Genomic DNA, 23,234 nt, shown 5'->3' on the forward strand with positions numbered 1-23,234 from the left:
CCAAACTTTACTCATAATCATTTTATTGTACCATGTTCCAGCTGCATAAGCAACTATAGGTAAAAAGACAGTCTTATAGTAGAGCATCAAGGTATTTTTCTGTAAACCCCACTATGATCTTGTAATTCTCACTACTGCAGATGTGAAACTTTTTACTTTCTCCGTAATACTAGCAATATGGGCATAAAACTAAACCGGTCATCTATTATTACTCCTAAATATCTAATTCTAAGGACATATGGTATCTGTTCTCCATTAATCAAAACTCTAGGTGGTCTCCGATAATTAAGATGGGGATTAAAAATCATCATTACTGTTTTCTTAGATGAGATTTTCAATTTATTAATATTAGCCCAATTTTCTAGGTTCTGCAAAACAGGTGCAACCACTACTTCCAAAATCTTCCTAGATCTGTCTGTGATACAAATAACCAAATCGTCCGCATACGCTATCTTGTGGCAGTATGAATGATTCCGAGAGAGCCAATCATCCAATACTAAGTTCCAAAAAGTTGGACCCAAAACCGATCCTTGGGGAAAGCCTCTATATACCCTCTTACTGTGTGACAGATTTTGTGCTTTAACTTGAATACTTCGATTTGAAAAGTAGTTTCTAATGACTTGATATAGCTGGGAAGTGCATTCAAGCTCCCTATTGATTTATTACAATATTCTATCAAATCATTTACAGCATCCTCTAGATTTGCTCTTTTGAAATCCATACTGATTTGTCTTTTCTAAATTGCGACAATCTGCCTACTGTTGTATTCGAATCAGCAATAGTGGCTCATATAGTTTGCCCAAATTTTCTAGCAAGGATATAGGTCTGTGTGCTCTGGGATTGATCACTTCTTTTCCTGGCAGACTTCCATATTTTTGGAAAAACATCCTCCAAAAGACATTTGTTATACATGTTTAGAAGAACAACTGGAAACAGATCATACATCTTGACTATAGCTACATTTTTAATCAAGTACTGTCCAGGACACTTACTACAATTCAACTTAGACCCAACTACTTTTAATTCTTCAGCAGTAAAAAACTCTGCATGCTCGTTAGTGCTGTAATCATCATTTTTTCGTTGAATATCAACTTGTAATATATTATCATTTCTTTAATCATTTAAACAGACCTCAACCTTGTTGAGGTCTGTTTAAATGATTCTGTTCAATGTTATCCTCTGAGTATCCTCTGGTCACATGGATTGGACATCTGTGGTCTTCTCATGCATTGCTGGATGGCTCGATTACTCAACTACTAGACTATTCAACCCCCCCCACCATGCTTTTGAAATACGGCAGCAGAATGTGCCCAGGCTACAAAAGACGGCCTCAACATGTATTCACCCTCCTTTGAAGATGGTATTAATGAAAAGCCCCATCAGTCTTCAGGACATCATCTCCCTTTATGCGTACAATTACTCCCCATGCAAGGATTTAGGACAAAAGCTTTTTTCCTTCGTCCCCCCTATCCATATAATTGCAATTTCAATTCCTTCCAAATTACACCCAGATGCAGCCGTTCCTGAAGAAAATCCCAGGTACGAGTATTCTTTTGCTTTAAAATATATAATATTCCTAAAATTTAATATTCCCTTTAACATTCCTAAAATTTAATATTCCCTTAAATATTCCAAAAATAGCCTACACTATCCTATTATTAAAAAATCCACAAAGTTTATTTTAAATCCATAACAAGATCGCAGATCTTCTACAAGGAAAAATTACAATAAATTATTAGCATTTGTCTGATTTCACGAAAATTAGAGGGTATCGACTACTCAAGTTGTCTCTCCAACTGTCTAATAAAGTTTCAAGACTTTAGGACCTCCACATTTTTTTACTCTATAAGGTAGTTATTCTTTGAAACTGCCGTCCACATGACGCAAGGAAGCAAAGGTTATATAGCACCAGCCCAAAAAAAAAAAAAAAAACTTAATTTTCCCATTCCTTCCAATGATTTGCCCAAACCTTCTTTAAATTTATTCAAACCACCCAATCCACACAATATTGAGTGGGGATTTTACTCCAACAAATGATTGCTCTTTGGATGAAGGAGAATTTGCTCACAGCTATTCTACTGCCATCCTTTACCAATTTAAATTTATGTGCCTTTCACCTCATTGTTCCATCTACAGAATGAGAATGATGGCATCAGGAATTACAGTTGTGCCCCCGTATCCGCTGATTCAGTTACCCGCAGTTAACCATGGGAAAAAAAAAAAACTTAACACTTACTACTCGCGTGTCCAATACGATGCTTCCCTTTATATTTTATGATGTCGCATATGGTTTGGTCACCAACATTATAATGGTTCTTTAGAGATTTAATGGATGCACAGTTTTCAAACTTTTGAATAATTTCAAGTTTTTGTTTAATTTGAATGCACAACTCTTGCGTTTTCCCATCATTTTTTGGATTTCTAAACAAAAAAAAATTCTGAGATCACTGACATAAATAACGAAACAAAATTAGTCCTTTTGCAGTTCGACGGAACACAACAATCGACGTGATGCACTAAATAAAACTAAACATTTGGTCTCTCTTCTTTTTGAGCGATAGGTGTGAAGACAGCGGGGGGTTGCAAGATAATAGGTACACTAATCTCCCAATGACGACTTATAATGCCGCTTCTTATCGCTTATTTACAACTTGCAAAACATCTGTTTATACCTATTCTAGTTTTACTCGAATTTTATAATTTCTGGTTGATTTTTTAAATTTTTTATTTGGAGTCTTGAAGTGTCCCAGTTAATCCAATCCTGGTAAATAGAGGGTTCACTATACTTTATTATTACCGTATTTAATGTTGGTAATGTCTTACTGTGTGTTTAATTGATCAATTAAATTTTATTATATGTATGTATGTATGTACAAGAAAATCACATTATATATATGGGGTCAGCAGGTGTTTATTTATATCCGCAGTTTCAGCCATCCATGGTAGGTCTTGAAACATATCCCTCACGGATACGGGGGTCTTACTGTACATTAGTTTACTTAAGCCTTACGTATTTCAATTAGGTCATCAAAGAGACTTCTTTCCAATGTTTCTCGAGATTGTAATTCACAGTATCTCTCTTTCTCGGTAGAATATCCTTTTGTGTACAAGTATCATCATCTTATTGCTCTTCTCTGTGATTTACAGAAAAAAGGCTTGATAGAAAAAAAGTCAACAGGAAAAAAACTTGAACATGCTGAAAAAAAATATAAAAATAACACTTACTCAAATTCTCAGCAATGATCTGTTAATGGGGAACATTTTGAACAAAAATAGTCTGCTTTATGTCAGTGGGACAATCGGAGGGATTGTTCAAAATGCTTGCTTTAAAAGGGACATCGCTTGTTGTGGATACTGAGGCTCAAGTCCCAGCCAAAAGTATCAGCCATTACATGTTAGATGACCATCCAAAACACACACTAATACAGATGCAGACACTTTAATGTGTCGTTTTGGTATTTTTAATTTTCCCAGATGGGATACTTTAAAGATAATTGACACAAATATGCATTTTTGTTGGGCGGGCATTTGCAATGAGGACAAGTGAAGATCAAAGTTATTACAGTAATACTCCATGGATTAATCATAGAGCAGATGGCACAATATGTTTCTAATGCGCTCACTACTACTGGATGTCCAATGCAGTTCCACCGTTGTACATCACTTCCACTGTCGCACAAGGCGATAAAATTGTGACATACAAAAAAAAAGACGTCATAAAACTTTACCACGATGATTTGTTGTGTCCACAAATTCAAGTTATCTACGAAAACACCTTAGCAAAACTAAAACATTTTTATGTGAATAGTGTACATGAGTGCTACTAAAAGTGTGGTCTGCAGACCAACACAAGTCTGTGAAGTGTTCGTTTTTAGTCTGCGATGAGATAACAAAAGAAATTTAGAGTAAGCGTTTAGAAACTTTAATAGAAATTTGACATTACCATTAAATATTAGCATTAGTAGAGGCATGCAATGCAAGAAAGCAAACTTATGCAGCCTCAGGCAAAAAAAAATCCGCTCCCATTTCACCCCTGCGTTCTTTCCAAATACCTGTCCAGCTCAGCCTTAAATTTATTCAGGCTATCAACTTCCACAACAAAAGATGGAAGTCTGTTCCACCAATCAACTACCCGCTTGCTAAAGGCAAACTTCCGCATATCTATCCTACAACTGCCTTTCCTTGATTTGAATTAATGTCCTCTCAGATGATTATTCTGAGGAAGAGGAAGAATCCCTTCAGCATTGAGCATGCTCAAACCATTCAAGGCTTTATACACCTCAATCAGATCACCTCGCAGGTGCCTAGCCTCCAAACACTGTAATCTGCAAAACTTAAGCCTTTCTTTGTAAGAGCAACCCTTTGTTCTATTCACTAATCTTGTTGCCCTTCTCTGTACTCGTTCCAACAGCTCTATATCCTTCTTAAAATGAGGCCTCCAGACATGTATACAGTACTCAAGGTGAGGCCCGACCATCGCCTTATACAAGGGGATAATCACCTCCTTATTCCTACTACAAAAATTTCTTTATATCATTGACAAGACACCATGAGCTACTCTTGCAGACCGTCTGCACTACTCAGAAAATTTTCAGAGCACCATAGCCACCTTTACGAAAGAAAAACCCTTCCTTTTACCCCTGATGGCAGTTACCTCTTTGAGTAAAACCCACTTCAGCACACTGTGATCACTCCACCTAGTGGTTCCTTTATCTCCAGATTCTTAATGCATGAAGAATCTCTACTGATAATCATATTAAGAGTATTACTCCCTCTAGTTGCCTCCTAAACGTGCTGATGTAGAAAACAATCATCCAATAAATCCACAAAAGCCTTGCTAGTGTGTGAGTGACCAACCCAAAAATTCCAGTCAATATCCGAGAAAATAAAATCCCGCATTATAAGACTCTCTGATTTACTGGCCCACTCTATTTCCCTGTACAGATATTTATTATACTCATCAGAGTCATTACGCCTAAAACACACTCCAACTGTCAATTTTGATTTCCCAGTGCTTATGTCACACCAAACTGACTCGAAACTGCACTGTCCAGTGACGTCGACTGGCTGTACCTCCCTGGATTTTATGTGTTTCTTAACTGATAACATAACCCCTCCTCTCTTCCTATCTATCCTTCCTGTACACATTGTACTCCCCAAATTCCAGTTCTGCATTCCTTATATCTGTGTGACACCACGTCTCTGATATCCCAACAATATCAGCCATTGATGTTTTGACCAACACCTCAAACCCATCAAATTTATTTACCAAACTCCTATCATTGGTGTACACGCAAGTATACATGCACTTGTTCCTATTCTTAGCTACCCTAACTCAACCAATGTGTTTACTTGTACTACAATGACTCTGAGCAGTCTCTGAAATCCTTTGCATCTTGTTTTCCAATAGAAGCAGTGCAAGAATCACTTTCACCTCTGTCAGCGGCTACTTTTAATCTATTAATCCATGTATACCCCCCCCCAATCTAGCAGTTTTCAAACCCACCTAACACTGCCTCGATAGCTATTATTGTTATTATTTTTTTTTTGGATCATTAGCAACTACGGCCATATTGCTCCCGGGATATGCGGTGGTCATTCCCTGACCTTTCCGCATACTCCGTATTTGGTGGTCATGGGCTCAAACCCTGGTCTCATCAAGGAGCGTGTGCTATGCACTGCTGCTCCTGCCCACCTGGCTGCGGAGGCTCCTCCCTCGATAGCATCAGCAAATATTCTTGCACCCTTTCTATTCAAGTGTATCCCATTGGTATGAAAAGCCTAGTAGCTTCCAAGATTATTTCTTTGAATGCTTCCCATTTTGAATTTGCTGTTGGTAACATCATCAGTTTGTCCCACCGTATATAATTTAAATACTGTCTCAGACCACAGTAGTCATCTTTATGAAAGCATAAACCCTTCCCTTTACCCCTGATGGTAGTTACCTCTTTGAGTAAATCCCAATTCAGCACTGTGAATGCACTTTATATCTGTGAATGCAGATATAAAGAACAAGAATATAAAATAAATATGCTTTTCTAGCCACTGATGCTTGTTTCTCTTTCTCCAAAGAAAGAAAAACAAGCATCAGTGGCTGAAAAACATAACCAACTGCATGCTGCCTAAAAATAATATAAGTATTTTACAGATGTAAATTAAATTAAGAATAAGTCAGTATGGTGTGTAAGACCTGCAAGGAATTTTTCATATGCAATTTTGAGGTATAACAAAAGAAGTGTGAACGGTATTGACCAATAGTGAAGCAAAAATGATATGGTTTAAAGTAATTTTAAAAATATATTTCTTGTTTATAAAATTTATTTTTATATTAGAAATTATAATTGTGTTAACATAAAATCAGTTGTTTCACATATGCGCGAATCTTATTTGGATCTGAATCTGAGGGCTCCAAGAAGAGCAGAGCATAAAACAATTTCTTGGTTTGCTCATACATAAAGCCACCTTAATATTACTACTTAAATCACCAGAAATGAGAACTCTTCCAGCCAATATTGGTCAACCCGCCATGCTGACAAATGTAAGCCCTCTTTTGTAGTTCACCTATGGCTGGATTGGTTTCGACTCCCCCCTTCTCCGAAGCTTTCTGAAATCTAATGAAAGATACACCTTTCAAAATATTTTCATTTTAAGGAATAAATTATTAATATTAAGCCCTATTACACCACATGATAATATTACTGTAATTCATGGCAATAAGGTTAGGCTTGTAAAGGCAACTCAGCAGCCTCTATCCCAAGCTAACAACACCATAAATAACAGAAATTAAAGATTAAACTAGAAAGAAAAAAAAATCTATATTCAACTTGGAAAGTGCAAAGGCATAAATTCTAGCATGGAAAGGTGCAGCTGCACTCTTTATCAAAAGTACAAAGAATAATACACATGCATAGACAAAAGATAAATAAAATCAAAAATAATCATAAAACAAAATGAAGTAAATGAACCACAATTACAATATCATCAGGAGGCATCTGCTAGTGAGATCCAAAATATCTCAATTTTCATTTGTTAACTGCTAAAATACAAATATAAATGGATTATCAGATGTAATGTAAATGGAAAAAATGAACAAATTATCTAAAATCACGAACTTAAAAATGGCTACTGACTTCTATAGTAAAAGACATCATTATAAAAAGCTTTCGGTTAATTTGCATATCTCTTAGGGTTTTTGATTGGTTGGAATCAGTAGAGAAATGCATTTATTTATTTTGCTTTGGCTTATTTTTTACTACAGTGGGTAGCAGTGTTTAAGTTCATGATTTTAGACTGCTTATTAATTTTTTTTTTTTGATTATTGAGAGACAGCTTTTAATATGTTTCTCTTGAAAAGTCAACAACTGACCTTTAGAAACTTAAAACACCAGATGTCCCCTAATGGCATTATCATTGTGGTTCTTTATTTTATCTTTCAACATCTTGTAATAAGTTTTTATGCTCATCTTTGGCCAATACACAGGTTTTTGTTCTTTGCTTTGCGATATAGACTGCAATCACTTCTTTACAAGCTTGATTTCGTACCTTTATACTATTCAGAGTGATTGATGACACATTTTTTAATAAATCTTTAATTAACTTCATTGTTAGCTTGGGAGACAAACTACATCAATGCCTAAACAAACCTCGCTTTGTCACTGCATCAATATTAACAAGTGGTTTAACAGTGTTTAATTATTTTCATAATTTAGCTGTAAAGCCAAGTAGCCAAATATGGTCTTACTATCTATTAATTTATTTTCTTTTACTATTCTACTTATTGTTGCTTCCACCAGCATCGTTAAAAATAAGGCAAACTATGATACAGTGACCAAAGGTATAAAGGCAAGTTACTGCTATGGATAAAGGGATGCTTGAGTGACAGAAGACAAGAGGGTGGTTATATATGGATACTGTCCAAATGTGGCCACTCTCTCTGTCTTCAATATTTTTTATAAATACTGTTATGTTATGATATGTTTGTTTTAGGAGCATTAGCAACTAAGACCATATTGCTCTGGGATATGCGGTGGTCATTCCCTGACCTTTCCGCCTCCTCCGTATTTGGTGGTGACGGGCTCGAACCCTGGTCTAATCAAGAAGCATGTGCTACGCACTGCTGCTCCTTCCCACCTGGCTACGGAGGCGCCTATAAATACTGTAAACTGTAAGGGGCCCAAGGCTGAACCCTAAGGGACTCCCACTCAGGGTTCAGTGCTGGTCCCCTTACTGTTTACAGTATTTATTAACAATATTGATGAAGGCATAACAGTTTTATTGTATAAGTTTACAGATGATACAGAGGTTGGCAGGATGGTTAATATGAGAAATCAAGGCAATAGTACTGCTGCAAGATTTAAATAAATTAGGCAGATGGGCTGAGAAGTGGCAATTGAGGTTTAACATTGGTAAATGGAAGGTACGGCATATGATACAGTACCAATACAATAACACACAATACCAATTAGGTATTGTGTGTTATTGTACATACTCAAGGTGGTGAAATATGATAGAGACCTAGGGGTAATTGTACAGCTTGATGTGAAGTTATATGAGCAGTGTGAACAGGCTGCTAGAACAGTTTGTGGGATCTGTCAATAATGTATAGGAACTTTGACAAAAGGGACCAGGCAGTGAGTATCTCACTGTATAAGGCAATGATTAGGTTATATCTTGAGTACTTGAAGTCTGGAAGTCTCATTTTAAGAAATGAGACTTCACTTCTTCAATCAGATTTTAAGAAGTGAGACTAAAATTTTACTCTATTCTTGTGGATCTCTTGGAATCAGTGAAGAACAAGCAACAATCCAGGTTAGTCCAAAACACAAATGGGTACCCTTACTACAAAAGATTTTAGTTACGCAAATTGCAGTGCTTGGCATTTGCACGGAGACATGATTGAAGTGTTTAAAGCTTTATACAGATTGCGTAAACTTAATGATGATAGTGATTTTCTAACCAGATGATGCTCATGGACAAATGTAAATTGAAAAAGGATGACTGCAGGATAGATGTAAGAAAATTTGCTTTCAGCAAGAGAGTAATTGATTGATGAAACAAACTACTATCTGGTGTTGTGGAAGTTGGTAACTTGAAAAAATTTAAGGAAGAATTACAAAGGGGTAGAAGATAAGATGGGTAGTGTTTCTGCATAAACTTGCTTCCTTGCATCATTTGCCACTGCTACTGCTTCTAATAACAATAATAAAATGTACTGTATTACAAGTACAAACCCCCAGGCAGTACTAAAGACCCCAACCCACAAGCTGTACTGGGACTCTGCATTAATAACAGACAAGACAATCCCAAACAATAGGACAGATATAACCCTCATTGACAAGAAGGAAAAGGCTACCTATCTGATTGATTAGCTGTGCCCAACACTGGCAACCTCCAGAAAACCCATGAGGAAAAGATCAGGAAGTACACAAACCTAAGACAGGAGATCAAAGAGATGTGGCATATGCAACAAGTAACAACCATCCCGATCATGTCAACCATTAGTATGGTGCCAAAGACTCTACATAACAGCCCAGCCTAGCCAGAGAACACCTACAAGGAACTCCAGAAAGTCACAATCCTGAACATCTGTAGGATAGTCAGAGAGTTCCTCGAACAATGGTAACACTAGACATAACTACCCTGTGTACTTGGTAGCAGTACCCGTCACGGGTGGAACCTCCAATCAGGAAGAAATAATAAAAGAACAACATAATAATAATAAAAAATAATAATACAAAGATATAGAAAAAGAAATACAGAACATAATGTAGATGGGCCAAATGAATATTCCAATAATGATGTTACCTCACCAGTGCATATTTTACTGTGTTAATCTAAATTAATATCATATTGTAATTAAGATCAAAATTTGAAAATTAGAAATATGAGACATTACATGCAAGAAATATAAGGGCATGTTTGAAATGCATGAATATATAGTAAAAAATAGGATAGCAAAATCAGAACGCAAAATTTTATTTTAAAATCTAAATATCCAAATACCTACTTCAAAGTTATCTCTCAGTTTCACTTCAAATGGGTCATCAGATATTTCCATTGTAAATACCTAAAGGAAGACAGGAACAAAAAAAAAAAAAAAATGAGTGCATTTCAATACTCAAAAGTATTTCACATAAAATTGGACAACAAATTTCCCGAATGTTGCACACCATCTGGAGGACAGTCTTTATGAAAGCTTATCACATTCAAATATATAGCTGTCAAGAGAAACACAGATAAAATTTACATCTCTCCCTCACCTCCACATTGATTTACTCTATTCGTGTGGAACAGTGAAAGGCATGTTCCCAACCAAATAACCAAAGATTCTCTCCTCATCAAATAAGTAGAGAAGAGCCTCTAGTTGGCTGTTGGGAGCCTCCTTTCTGCTCATACTCTTAATTAAAAGGATTTCATCAAGAATGTCAACATTGTAGATAGTAATCTCTGTAGGATGTTGACATATTTACCCCAGGGGCTCACATCTGACGAGCATATGCTTTGCACACCCAGGGTCCTGAGCTGGATATCATCATTCTTCTCTGTTTTTGGTGATACTCACCTACTTCTCTCTCTCTCTCTCTCTCTCTCTCTCTCTCTCTCTCTCTCTCTCTCTCTCTCTCTCTCTCTCTCTCTCAGGGTACTGAAATTTATTTTGGCTGGTGTAGCATAAGCCTCAGGGTTCCTTGCACAGTAATAATAAAGGGGTGCAATGGTTCAGTGGTAAAGACACTGGACTACCAGCCTGATGGACCCAGGTTTGAATCGTGCCTTGGTGGAAGCGAACGCAGCGCTATTACGCTGGGAGACCGATATAATAATTATAATAATAATATAATAAAAAATAATATAATAATATAATAAAAAAAAAAACATGGCAAAAAGTTGCTCCACTGGACTTACCTTCCCCATGGCTGGAGTGACGGCTAAGGCAGATAGTGGTGCCATCTGGTGTTACTCAAGAGAACAAAAAAAAAAAAAAAAAAAAAACTACTGGACATAAGCCGAAGCTAAACAAGTCCACCTCCATAGGTGGATGATGTCGCACAGAAATATTAATCATACTGCATTGAGTGTGGGGCAGGATAAAGTCACTCGCATTCAGGCCTTAGGCAGTCGAACAAGTGGCTCGGTTCCCCATATGGCTACCACAAGAGAAGGGCAAGACCATCCAGCCTACCAACTGGAAGTTCTTCCTGCACTAGTGACCACCGAGGAAGGAAGAAGACATCAACGCATGAAGTGGAGCATCGAAAGGACTACATGCATCATGTGAGCATACTATGAAATAACCAGGCTAGAGACAGATATAACAATATACAGGTTGCAAATACATACCAAGTGGTTGGAACGATTCTCAGATATTCAGGTCACTGAATAGCGACCAAAAAAGGAAAAAGGACCATCGTCACAAAGAACCTAATAGCTCCTGCCATCTTGGAAAAAAGCATGCAGGATGTGAGCGATCGACTATAAAGAACAAAGAATATGGTCAATATGGGACCAGAGGAGGAACAGCATACTACAGAACCACAGGAGGAAGAGCAAGAAGAAATACAACCCAGAGTAGACGAAGTGGAAAGAGACGGTCATGATATCCAGAATAGAAACGAGTGGAATGCGGCCCCCCAACAGAATTTGAAGCAATGGACTCCACAAGAACCCACGAGCAGAGGCCAAATAAAATCCTGTGGAGGATTTTAATACCACATTACCTTGACAACAGTGGTGCAACGCTGGGGGATATCCACACAGCCGTATACTGTGCTGCCATAGCACCCACTAGGATTAATGGAAAAGAAATGAGAGACCAGCTGCAGAAGAACTGAAAACAGAAGGAACTGCCAGCTTGGGAAAGAAGACTTCAGCAGAAGATAGAAGAATTAAGAATCAAGATAGGTCAGTTGACCCATTACTAACAGGGTAATAGAAGTAAGAAATTGATTGAAAAGGGAAAAGCATCCTCAAATGACAGATCACAACAAACTGGAGACCAGAAATCAGAAAATAGGAGAATACTTGGACACACTAAAGCATAACCTCCGTGCATTCAGCAAGAGGCTATGCCGATACAACGAGAGCTCCCAGAGGGAAAAAAAAAACCGAATCTTCGATGAGGACTATAGAGCCTTCTACAGGAAACTGGGAGAAGATGAGAAAACAACGGACCAGCTGAGAAGAAAACGATCGAGGAGTTGTGGGCAAATATCTGGGGCAGTGAAGTAAGACATAACAGCCGAGCCCCCTGGATAGAAGTAGAATGGAAGAAAACCAAGGACATACAAGAGATGAGAGAGTGGTAGTTTCGAGAAGCAGTAGTAAAACAGTCGACCAGGAACACCCACAACTGGAGAACCCCAGGAATTTATAATATCCACAACTACTGGTACAAGAATTTCACTTGCACAAACAAGCACCTAGCAGAGCAGTTCACTTGAATGATAAGGAACTGAAGACAACCCTGCAATTTCTCACTGAAAGAGTCACATATCTGAAGCCTAAAGATGAATATACAAGTAACCTGGTGGAATATAGGCCAATCACCTGCCTCCCAACGATGTACAGTCAGTCCTCGTATAGCACGATAGTTGTGTTCCTAGAAACCCTTGTGCAATATAAATAACAGGCCCTATTGGAAAAATAGGGTTAGATGCCAACCACACATGACTGAACACACATTTGTAAGCAAATCATTACCAAACAATAAATAATCGTAATAAAATATTGCTAATGCTTTTGCTTCTATCATAAGCAAACTTGTTCTTTGATTTTCTATCCAAACGGAAGACAGCCATTCCATCTCTTCAAATTCTTTGTGTCTTGATCTAATAGATTTTATTACACTTTGAGTTGTTCCTGCTATGAAAGTTGTTTTTATTTTCTCTGCATTCTTTCTAATTCTCAGCACTGCCTCATTTAGGCCTATAGCACTTGCAATATAACATATTCTTTCATTCGCTCAGTGTTTCACAATTTCATACTTTTTCTCTAACAGAGTCAGACTGGCCATAAGCCTTACCGGGGAAACCCCGGCGGGCCGGAGGTCAGAAGTGCGATTTTGGCCATAAATGCTAGTATGAGGCAACTGCAAATTTTCCTGGGTAACAATTTTTGACTCAGTCCGCCTCTGTCTAACGATATTGCTTTTCTTTTTCTCTCTGAACATGTAGTGTCTTCACTAGGAGGCTTCCTTTCCACATCTTTTAAGTATTTTATTCATTTTTAGTGAATAAAGGACAATTCCAAAATAAAGCACAATTGTTATTCAGTTGCAGTGCACATGTAGCAAATGAATAAATACAGTCTGTCCTCGTATAGCACGATAGTTGCGTTCCTAAAAACCCTCGTGCAATGCAAAATCGTGCAATATAAACAACAGGCCCTATGGGAAAAGTGGAGTTAGGTGCCGACCACCCAAGATTGAACACACATTTGGAACCAAAATGTTACCAAACACAATAAATAATCGGGTAATTTTAATCGTTATAAAATACTTACGTATTTCATAACGATTAAAATACGTAATAAAAATAATATTATATTATAATAAAGTATTTTTAGTATTTTTTAATACTAAAAAAGTATTTTTTACGGATAAAATACGTATTTTATTCGTAAAAAAATTGTTATATTAAATAAAATAGTCGTAATAAAATACTTACGTATTTTATAATACGTAAGTCGTAATAAAATATTGCTAATGCTTTTGCTTCTATCGTAAGCAAACTTGTTTTTTGTTTGATTTTCTATCCAAACAGATGACAGCCGTTCCATCTCTTCCAATTCTTGTGTCTTAATCTAATGGATTTTAATTACACTTTGAGTTGTTCCCGCTATGAAAGTTGTTTTTATTTTCTCTGCATTCTTTGTAATTCTCGGCGTTGCCTCATTTAGGTCTGTAGCACGTGCAATATCATATGGTCTTTCATTTCGCTCAAAGCGTTTCAAAATTTCATATTTTTTCTCTATCGACAGAAGCGGACTGGCCATAAGTCTTACAGGGGAAACCGCGGTGGGCCAGAGGCCGGTGTGATTTTGGCCATAAACCGTATTATGAGGCCACTACAAATTTTCCCGGGTAAAAATTTTTGACCCAGTCCGCCTCTGTTTATCAATATTGCTTCTTTTTTTTTCTCTCTGAATCTGCAGTGTCTTAGCCAGGACGCTTCCTTTTCACACCTTTTAAGTATTTTACTAATTTTTAGGGAATAAAGCAAAATTACAAGATGAGGAGGCACGCTTGATATACATAAACAAAGCTGCGCGCGTGTAGCAACTGAATAAACAACACCGTAAAGGCCGAGATACACTATTAACACTTCACATTTTACTAAAGCACATTTCTGGGGGTTACTACCATAAAACAATAAAAACAATTTCCATTTGCGTTTCTGCTAGTGCAATCTGTTATAAACTGGTAGTGAACTCCATCTAATTGCATTTGCTATTATATCGATAGCTGGAATTGTGTTGGTTTTTACGTTATTATGATGAAATATGTTTCCACTTCACTGATATAAAACACATAAATACATTTTCAGAATCTTCTTCGTTCCTATCGTGTTGCGTTCAGTTGGGGTGATTCCGCGTTTGACTGCCATTTCTTGTAAACACAAAGGCGAATCGTGTATAAGCGAATTCGGTTCGTGTTATATAAGATAACGTTCCCCTATTTATAAATCGTGTATGATCGAATTCGTGTAATGCAAACACGTGTTATACGAGGACCGACTGTAATACCATAAAGGAAGAGACACAGTATTAACACACCTCACTAGCTCACATTTTACTAAAGCACATTTCTGGGGGTTACTACCATAAAACAATAAAAAGAATTTCCAGTTGCGTTTCTGCTAGTGGAATCTGTTTTAAACTGGTAGTAAACTCGATTTAATTGCATTTTCGATAATACTGATAGCTGGAATTGTGTGGGTTCGGTTGTTATTATGGTGAAATATGTTTCCCGTTTACTGATATAAAAAACATAAATACATTTTCAGAATCCTCTCTTCATTCCTATCATGTTGCGTTCAGTTGGGGTGATTCCGCGTTCGACTGCCATTTCTTGTAAACACAAAGGTGAATTTGGTTCGTGTTATATACGGTATCGTTCCCCTATTTATAAATCGTGTATGATCGAACTCGTGTAGTGTAAACACGTGTTATCTGAGGACTGATTGTACAAGATCCTGACCAGCTGCATAATCAAGAAGATAAAACACCACTCAGAGAGTCGGACCATAATGGCCGAACAGCAGAAAGGATGCAAGGAGCAATTAACCATAGATGCTGCAATTATGGAGCAAGCCTACAAGAAGCACCGCAATGTATACAAGGCCTACATCGATTACCGCAAGGCCTTCGATTCCGTATTTCATAGCTGGCTAATAGAGACCCTGAAGGTCTACAAGGTCAATCCGATAGTGACAAACTTCCTAGGAGCAACAATGGCAAAATGGAGAACCACGATTAAGGTCGAGAACATCACAACCAGACCAATCCCCATCAGAAGAGGAATCTTTCAGAGAGATGCTCTGAGCCCACTGTGGTTCTATCTAGCACTCAACCTGCTATCCATCATGCTTAATGGCAGCAAGTATGGATATAGCCTCAAAGAAGGAAGAAGGAACCTATACACCCTCATCCCTTGTGATGTACATGGATGACATCAAGCTTTATGCAGCAACCAAGAAACAACTCTAGCAACTACCTCGGATCACAGAAGAATTCAGCAAGGACATCAGGATGGAATTTGGTCTAAACAAATGCAAGAACCACACACTACACCAGGGAATATTAGTCGGATGAAACTACCAGCTGGTGACTGGTAAAAAGAGCGAAGCTATGACAGAAGAGACCTACAAATCCCTAGGGATGATGCAGGCTCAGCAGTTAGAGCACAAGGAAATCAAGAAGTGCCTGACCAAAAAATATCATCAGAAACTCAGAAGCCTGCTGAAAGCAAAACTGAACGGAGGGAACACAGTTAAAGCCATAAACACCTATGCAGCCTCCAGTACTAACATACTCCTTTGGGGTCATAGAATGGACTAACACTGAGATAAAGGATATCATGCGAAAAACAAGGACAATGATGACCAAGTGCCGCCAACACCACTCGAAGTCAGCAGTGGAGAGACTAACAATAGCTCAGAAAGAGGGAGGAAGGGGCCTGATAGAGCAACAGAAAACAGCAATAGTTTACCTGAAGGATTACTTCGAGAACAACACAGCACCAGTTCAGCAGGCCATAAGGAAGATAGACAAGTGGTACACTCCACCCAACCTAAGTGAGGAATCTCCCCCTAACCAGGAGGCACAAACAAAGCTAGAAAGACGGGCAGAGAAGACACTACAATGACCTCCATCAAGATCACATCGATAACATTGCTTCCAATGCATTACTCACAAGCGGAACGCTCTTCCCTGAGACTAAAGGATTCGTGATGGCCATTCAAGACCAGTTAATCAACACCAGAAACTATAGGAAATACATCGCAAAGGAGCCCGAAATGTCAGATGACACATGTTGATGATGCCCTCTGGCCTCAGAAACGATCCAACACATCACCGCGGGGTGCAAGGTGATCAACCACGCTGAGTACACTCATAAACACGACCAGGTAGCCAGAATAATACATCAGAAGCTAGCGAGGAAATACCAGTTGTTGTTGATGTGGTTTTAAGTGCAATGGTTACTTAGGCCATATTGCACTTATGGAAGTGGTGCATACTGCCTGCTTTTGTTGATTTTCAAGCAGATAAAGACAGCCATACAATCCTATTTGTTTTAGGAAGGAGAAGAATTCTGCGAGATTTGATTTTTCGCCTATGATATGGCTAAGCGACAAAGGTTTCTTTAAAGTTGACAGAGAAGTGAAAGACACTAGTTGAGCATTATTATATAGAGTACATTCCAGAAATATGTGTTTGACTGTGAGTGGTGTAAGACAATGATTACAATGGGGAGGATCATTTCCTGACAAAAGGAACAGATGGATTAAAAGAGTATGGCCGATTCTGGCTCTGGCTAGAATTACTTCTTCTTGTCTGTTTGCAATTGGCCTAGCAGCCCATAATTTTGGTAAAGGTTTTATTTGGAGTAGTTTATTATTAAATTGCGCTTGCCACTGAAGAGTCCATTGATCTTTACATATTCTTTGTATATTCATTTTATAATCTGTGATCGGTACTAGGGAATTTGTTGGGGCTGAGCTGTATGGATTTTTGGCTGTTGTTCTTATTTGGTTTTTAGGAGCATTAGCAACTAAGCCATATTGCTCCAGGATATGCGGTGGTCATTCCCTGACCTTTCTGCATCCTCCGTATTTGGTGGTGACGGGCTCGAACCCGGTCTAATCAAGAAGCGTGTGTTACGCACTGCTGCTCCTTCCCACCTGGCTACAGAGGTGCCCCATGGCTGTCAGAATTTGATTTGTAATGTGCTCAGTAACACTGTTGATGGAACAGGACTGAATTATATAGTTGTCAAATGATATGTGCGATCTATATTGTGTCCAATCAGCTCTTGAAAATTTCCATTAAATTGGATTATTTTCTGTTGGGAAGGAATTTTGCAGATTATCGGATAATGGTCGCTGCTATAAGGATCACTCCTAGTTACCCAATCTATACTTGGAAAGAGGATTGGGGAACAAATGGAAAGGTCTATTGCAGAGGTTGAACCTCTAGGGAGATGGATATACATGGGAGTGCCAATATTTAGTAAAGTTAAATTCTGCCTGTCTATCAACATTTCAATAAGCTTCCCTCGTCTGTCTGAGATAGGGGAACCACATATTGGATGGTGTCCATTAAAGTCTCCTAGTTAACAAATGGAGATGGTAACTGCAAAACAAGATCTTCGATTTCCTGAATAGTATATTGATAATTTGGCGGAAGACAGAATGAAAAAAGTGTCAGTGTAATACCATTTACAACGAGAACGGCAACAGCTTCTAAGGCAGTTTGTAAACAGATGCGCCTGGAGGGGATGCTTGAATCCATGAGTATTGCTACTCTTCCGTGAGCACTGTTAGTGCCAGCTCTGTCTTGTCTGAACACAGTATAATTTTTGATTTTAATTGAGATCTGAGGTGTCAAATTCGTTTCCTGCAAGCACATTGCAAGAGGTCTTTAAAGGGGAATTAATTCATGGATATCATCAATGTTTGCGAAGGCCTCTACAGTTCCATTGGATGATATGTTCCATTATTTGGATTTGTGAGAGGGAGATGAATCTGGCTGCTTTTTATAAGTGGGTTGTTTGTGATGATCTAGTTTAGATTCTTCTTTTCTGGGAAAGTTGGGGCATGTTGAATCACTGTTATCTTCCATTTCACCATCTGCATGTAATTCGAGATCTTGGCTGTTCATATCATCAGTATCCATCCTTGTTGAGGTGGGGGGGGGTTGACTAACCTCAATAGGATCTGATTTTTGCAGTTTCCTGTTATTTACTATGGGTTACGTTTTGATTTGGAACTGTGAGAGGTGTATTGATACTTTGATCTACTGTCTTTGGCTTAGACATAAGTTGAGTCGATAGAACAGATCGAGCCCAGTCTGCCATCGATTTATCTGGAAAGAGTGATACTTCGTCTAACATGCTACTGATTAGTGAGAGTGGATAGCCGAGGTATAAGAGCTTTTTGGCATGATTAGTTTAATTTGTTTTCTGGCTTCTTGATATGAGACTTTATTTTCAGTCTTGTATTTTTGTATTTTCTTCCCTAGCTTCCAGAGATCACATTCTTTAGAGTATGCTGGATGGTTGCCCAGCAATTAGGATGCTGCGGAGTTTGTTCCTTGCATTCTGAGTGGGTATGAGTTGTAGAGCCACAATTTGGGCATGTTGAAGTTAGTGGTTGGTGTGTTAGAAAAGTAGTTATATATACAAAAGAAAGGTGTCTTTCCTTTCTTATAGGAGGCTTCCTTCTTTATTTAAAAAGAGCTAGAAAATAAATAACTTTGAAAGTAAAGCCTTTGGAAATCTCTTTAACAACTTTTCTTTAGAAAAACGCTTTATAAATCGTTAGATCACCCGCTTGGCACTTGGGGCTGAAATATCAGTTGACCAAAGAAAGTGTACCATACTACCCATACTACAAGTATGAACCCCAGGCAGTACTAGTGAACTCAACCAACAAGCTGTACTAGGACAGCGCCATAATAATGGATAAGACCATCTCGCACAAAAGACCGGACATAACCCTTGTGGACAAGATGGAAAAGGCTACCTTCCTGATTGACATAGCTGTGCCCAGCACTAGCAATGTCCAGAAAACCCATGGGGAAAAAATTAGGAAGTACATTAACCTGAGACATGAGGCCAAGGAGATGTGGCATATGCAAGAAGTAACGACCATCCCGATCATCGTGTCGACCACTGGTATGGTGGCAAAGACCCTACATAGCAACCTAGCAGCAATAGGTCTCCAAGAGAACACCTACAAGCAACTCCAGAAAGTTGCAATCCAGTAGAATAGTCAAAGAGTTGCTTGACTAACAGTAACACCAGAGATTACAACAACCCTATGTACTTGGTAGCAGTACCCGTCACGGAGTGGAATTCCCCAATAAGGGAGAAATAATATAAGAGCAGCAGCAGCAGTAGCAACAACAAAACAACAATAATAATAATAATAATACAATACAATACAATTTTATTTATCAAGAGAATTTGTTTACAATAAATGAACTTGTTAAGAAAAGTAAATTTCTTGACAACAAGTTGTAATTCTTCCTTTACAACAGTTTTGTACAAATTTTTTATTTTACAGAAAAGACTATGAAGTCACTACACATAGTATATTCCACACTGTAAACAGAGGTAGTAGTTTATCAGCATATCAATTCTAATCTACTGTGTCACTGAGTATCAAGAATTTTCTTATTAGGAATTTTAATTTGGAGATGGGGTAACTTCTCCTGAGCCTGAAATCAATGCTAGCCAACAAGTTGTTTATTATATTCATTGTGTGCCTATCTCCAAATCTATTTAGTATCCTAGGGTGAAGCAAAGTAATTGCTTTTGGGTTCCTTAAATTTTGAGAGACATTTCTTTGCAGATTCGACTCTTCAAAAATAGTGTTAAGATTTTTTAAGAATAGATTTAACTTCAGTTTTTGAACTGGATACAGTATTTTATGTTTCAACAAAAATTGCCTTCTCTTGTTCAGGTCATTCCAAGAGTTTGTCCCCATCAAAAGTTTCAGAATCCTATTCATTAAGTTGTTTATTGCCCTTATTTCTGTTTTATTTGCTCGTGCCCATATATTTACTAAATAATTGAGTTGGGAGTCCACTAATGCATAAAATAAGGTTACTTTTGTTCTAAGATTTAACTTATTCTTAATGTAGTAGAAAAAGTACACATAAAATCTCATTTTTTTGTACAAGTTTGTTATATGCATTACCCAACTTAGACTGTAGTCAATCCATAACCCAAGGTAACAATGATTTGAAACTTCTTCCACAGTTAGACATTTGCAATTCTTGAAATTCTGATCATGTAGGCAATCATGTTTGTGCAATTTGATAGAGGGTTGAATGTCCAAGGTTTGATGAGGAAGTCTTATTACCAAAAATTTCGTTTTTTCAAAGCTGAGTGCTAATTTAGCATTAGCATTAGTAGAGGCATTTGATGCAAGAAAGCAAGCTTATGCAGCATCAGCCAAAAAAAAAAAAAAAAAAAAAACCCACTTCCATTTCACCCCTCTGTTCGTTCAAAATACCTGTCCAGCTGAGCCTTAAACTTATTTAGGCTACCAACCTCCACCACAAGGGATGGAAGTCTGTTCCACCAACCAACCATCCGCTGGCTAAAGGCAAATTTCCGCACATCTATCCTACATCTGTCTTTCCTCAATTTGAATTTATGCCCTCTCAGGTGATTTTTCTGAGCTAGAGGAAGAATCCCATCAGCATTGAGCATGCTTAAACCATTCAAGGCTTTATACACCTCTATCAGATCACCTCGCTGGTGCCTAGTCTCCAGACACTGTAATTTGCAAAACTTAAGCCTTTCTTCGTAAGAGCACCCCTTTGTTCCATTCACTAATCTTGTTGCCCTTCTCTGTACTCGTTCCAGCAGCTCTACATCCTTCTTGAAATGAGGCCTCCAGACCTGTATACAGTACTCTAGGTGTGGCCTGACCATCGCCTTATACAATGGAATAATCACCTCCTTATCCCTGCTGGAAAAATTCCTGTATATCATTGACAATACTCCATGAGCTACTCTTGCAGCCCGTCTGCACTGCTCAGAGAACTTCATATCTGCCTGCACAACCACCCCCAAGTCCCTTTCATTCTCTACCACTGTCAGTGTAGTACCACAGAGTTGATACGTTGCTCTGGGGTTGCTGTTTCCCATGTGTAGTACTTTACATTTGTCAATGTTAAACTTCATTTGCCACCTCTCAGCCCATCTGCTCAACCTTTCCAGATCCTGTTGCAGCAGCATAGTGTCAGTAGTGTCCTTGACAACCCTGCCAACCTTTGTATCGTCTGCAAACTTGAACATTAAGCCCGATATACCATCATCAATATCATTTATAAATACAGAAAACAATAATGGACCCAATACTGAGCCCTAAGGGACTCCACTAATAACATCAGTCCACGATGAACAGTGTCCATTGATTACCACTCTCTGTCTTCTCCCCCTCAACCACCCCTTTATCCACAGCAGCAATTTGCCTCCAATGTCACACTGCTCCAATTTGTGTAGCAGTCTTCCATGTGCAACAGTATCAAAAGCCTTTCTAAGATCCAAGTATATAATATCAAAGTTATTGACTGCATCCAGTTCTTTTGTGACTGCATCATAGTATCCAATCAAGTTGGTCAGGCAAGACCTCCCCTTAACAAAACCATGCTGTGTCTGAGCTATAACTGAAGTCTTGTCTAAATGATCCTGAAATGCTTCTTTAACCAGTGCCTCCATTAATTTTCCTGGAACAGAAGTTAAGCTCACAGGTCTATAATTACTTGTGTCAGCCTTTGATCCTCCTTTGTGAATTGGGGTCACATTTGCACATTTCCAGTCTATGGGTACCTCCCCTGAGTCCAAGGAAGCTCTCATAATTATGGCTAAGGGTTTGCTTACTTCCTTTGCTGCCTCCTTTAATATAACTGGATAGATCCCATCCACCCCGGGTGCCTTTCTTGTGTTTATCTTCAACAGTTTCTCCTCCACTTTACTCCCAGTTATTTCAAGATTCTGTAGCTTACTGCTAGAGTTGAATACACCTCTGGCATTCCCCTCGCTGAATAACTCCTCATGTGTGAATGTCGATGCAAAATATTCATTTAGTTTGTTAGCTACCTGAGCAGGATCATCAACACTTGACCCATCAATATCAAGTGGACCAATCTGATTCATCCCCTTCCTTCTAGAGTTTACATAAGTAAAGAACTCTTTGCTGTTTTTCTTTGCATCCCTTGCCAAGGATTTCTCGTAATCTGCCTTCGCCTGCCTAACCTCCTTTGTAACTTGGTTGCATATCAACTTGTATCTATCATAGGCTTCTGTGTCATGTGTTAATTTGTATGTATCCCATGCATTTTTCTTCTCTGCCATATGCCTCATTAGTTCATCTGACATCCATTTTGGCCTAAACCTTGAACAATATTTCTTAGTTGGTATGTAAAGCCTAGTAGCTTCCAAGATAAGTTCTTTGAATGCTTCCCATTTTGAATTTGCTGTTGGTAACATCATCAGTTGGTCCCACTGTATAGAATTTAAATACTGTCTCAGTCCATCGTAGTCGCCTTTACGGAAGCAATAACCCTTCCCTTTACCCCTAATGGTAGTTACCTCTTTGAGTAAATCCCACTTCAGCACACTGTGATCACTGCCACCTAGTGGTTCATTTATCTGCAGATTCTTAATGCATGAAGAATCACTGCTGATAATCAAATCAAGAGTATTACTCCCTCTAGTTGCCTCCCGAACATGCTGATGTAGAAAACAATCATCCAATAAATCCACAAAAGTCCTGCTAGTGTGTGAGTAACCAGCCCCCAAATTCCAGTCAATATCTGGGAAATTAAAATCTCCCATTATAAGACACTCTGATTTACTGGCCCACTCTATTTCCCTGTACAGTTCCTTATTATACTCATCAGAGTCATTTGGCCTATAGCACACTCCTACTCTCAATTTTGATCTCCCAATGTTTATGTCACACCAAACTGACTCCACACTGCACTGTCCAGCGATGTCGACT

At 38.3% G+C, this 23,234-nt stretch overlaps 1 protein-coding gene across 1 annotated transcript in view; it reads right to left on the reverse strand.

Annotated features, from left to right (window-relative positions):
• Nucleotides 1–23,234, reverse strand: part of hob (bridge-like lipid transfer protein family member hobbit) — a 916,854-nt gene that overhangs the window by 529,885 nt on the left and 363,735 nt on the right. Inside the window, exon 24 of the mRNA XM_090374277.1 lies at nt 10,007–10,066. Within this exon, the coding sequence (XP_090230403.1) occupies nt 10,007–10,066 (60 nt within the window). The remainder of the gene's footprint in view (nt 1–10,006; nt 10,067–23,234) is intronic.

This window comes from Mastigoproctus giganteus, chromosome 5, assembly GCF_048544385.1.
Source record: "Mastigoproctus giganteus isolate SK-2022 chromosome 5, ASM4854438v1, whole genome shotgun sequence".
NCBI lineage: Eukaryota > Metazoa > Arthropoda > Arachnida > Uropygi > Thelyphonidae > Mastigoproctus > Mastigoproctus giganteus.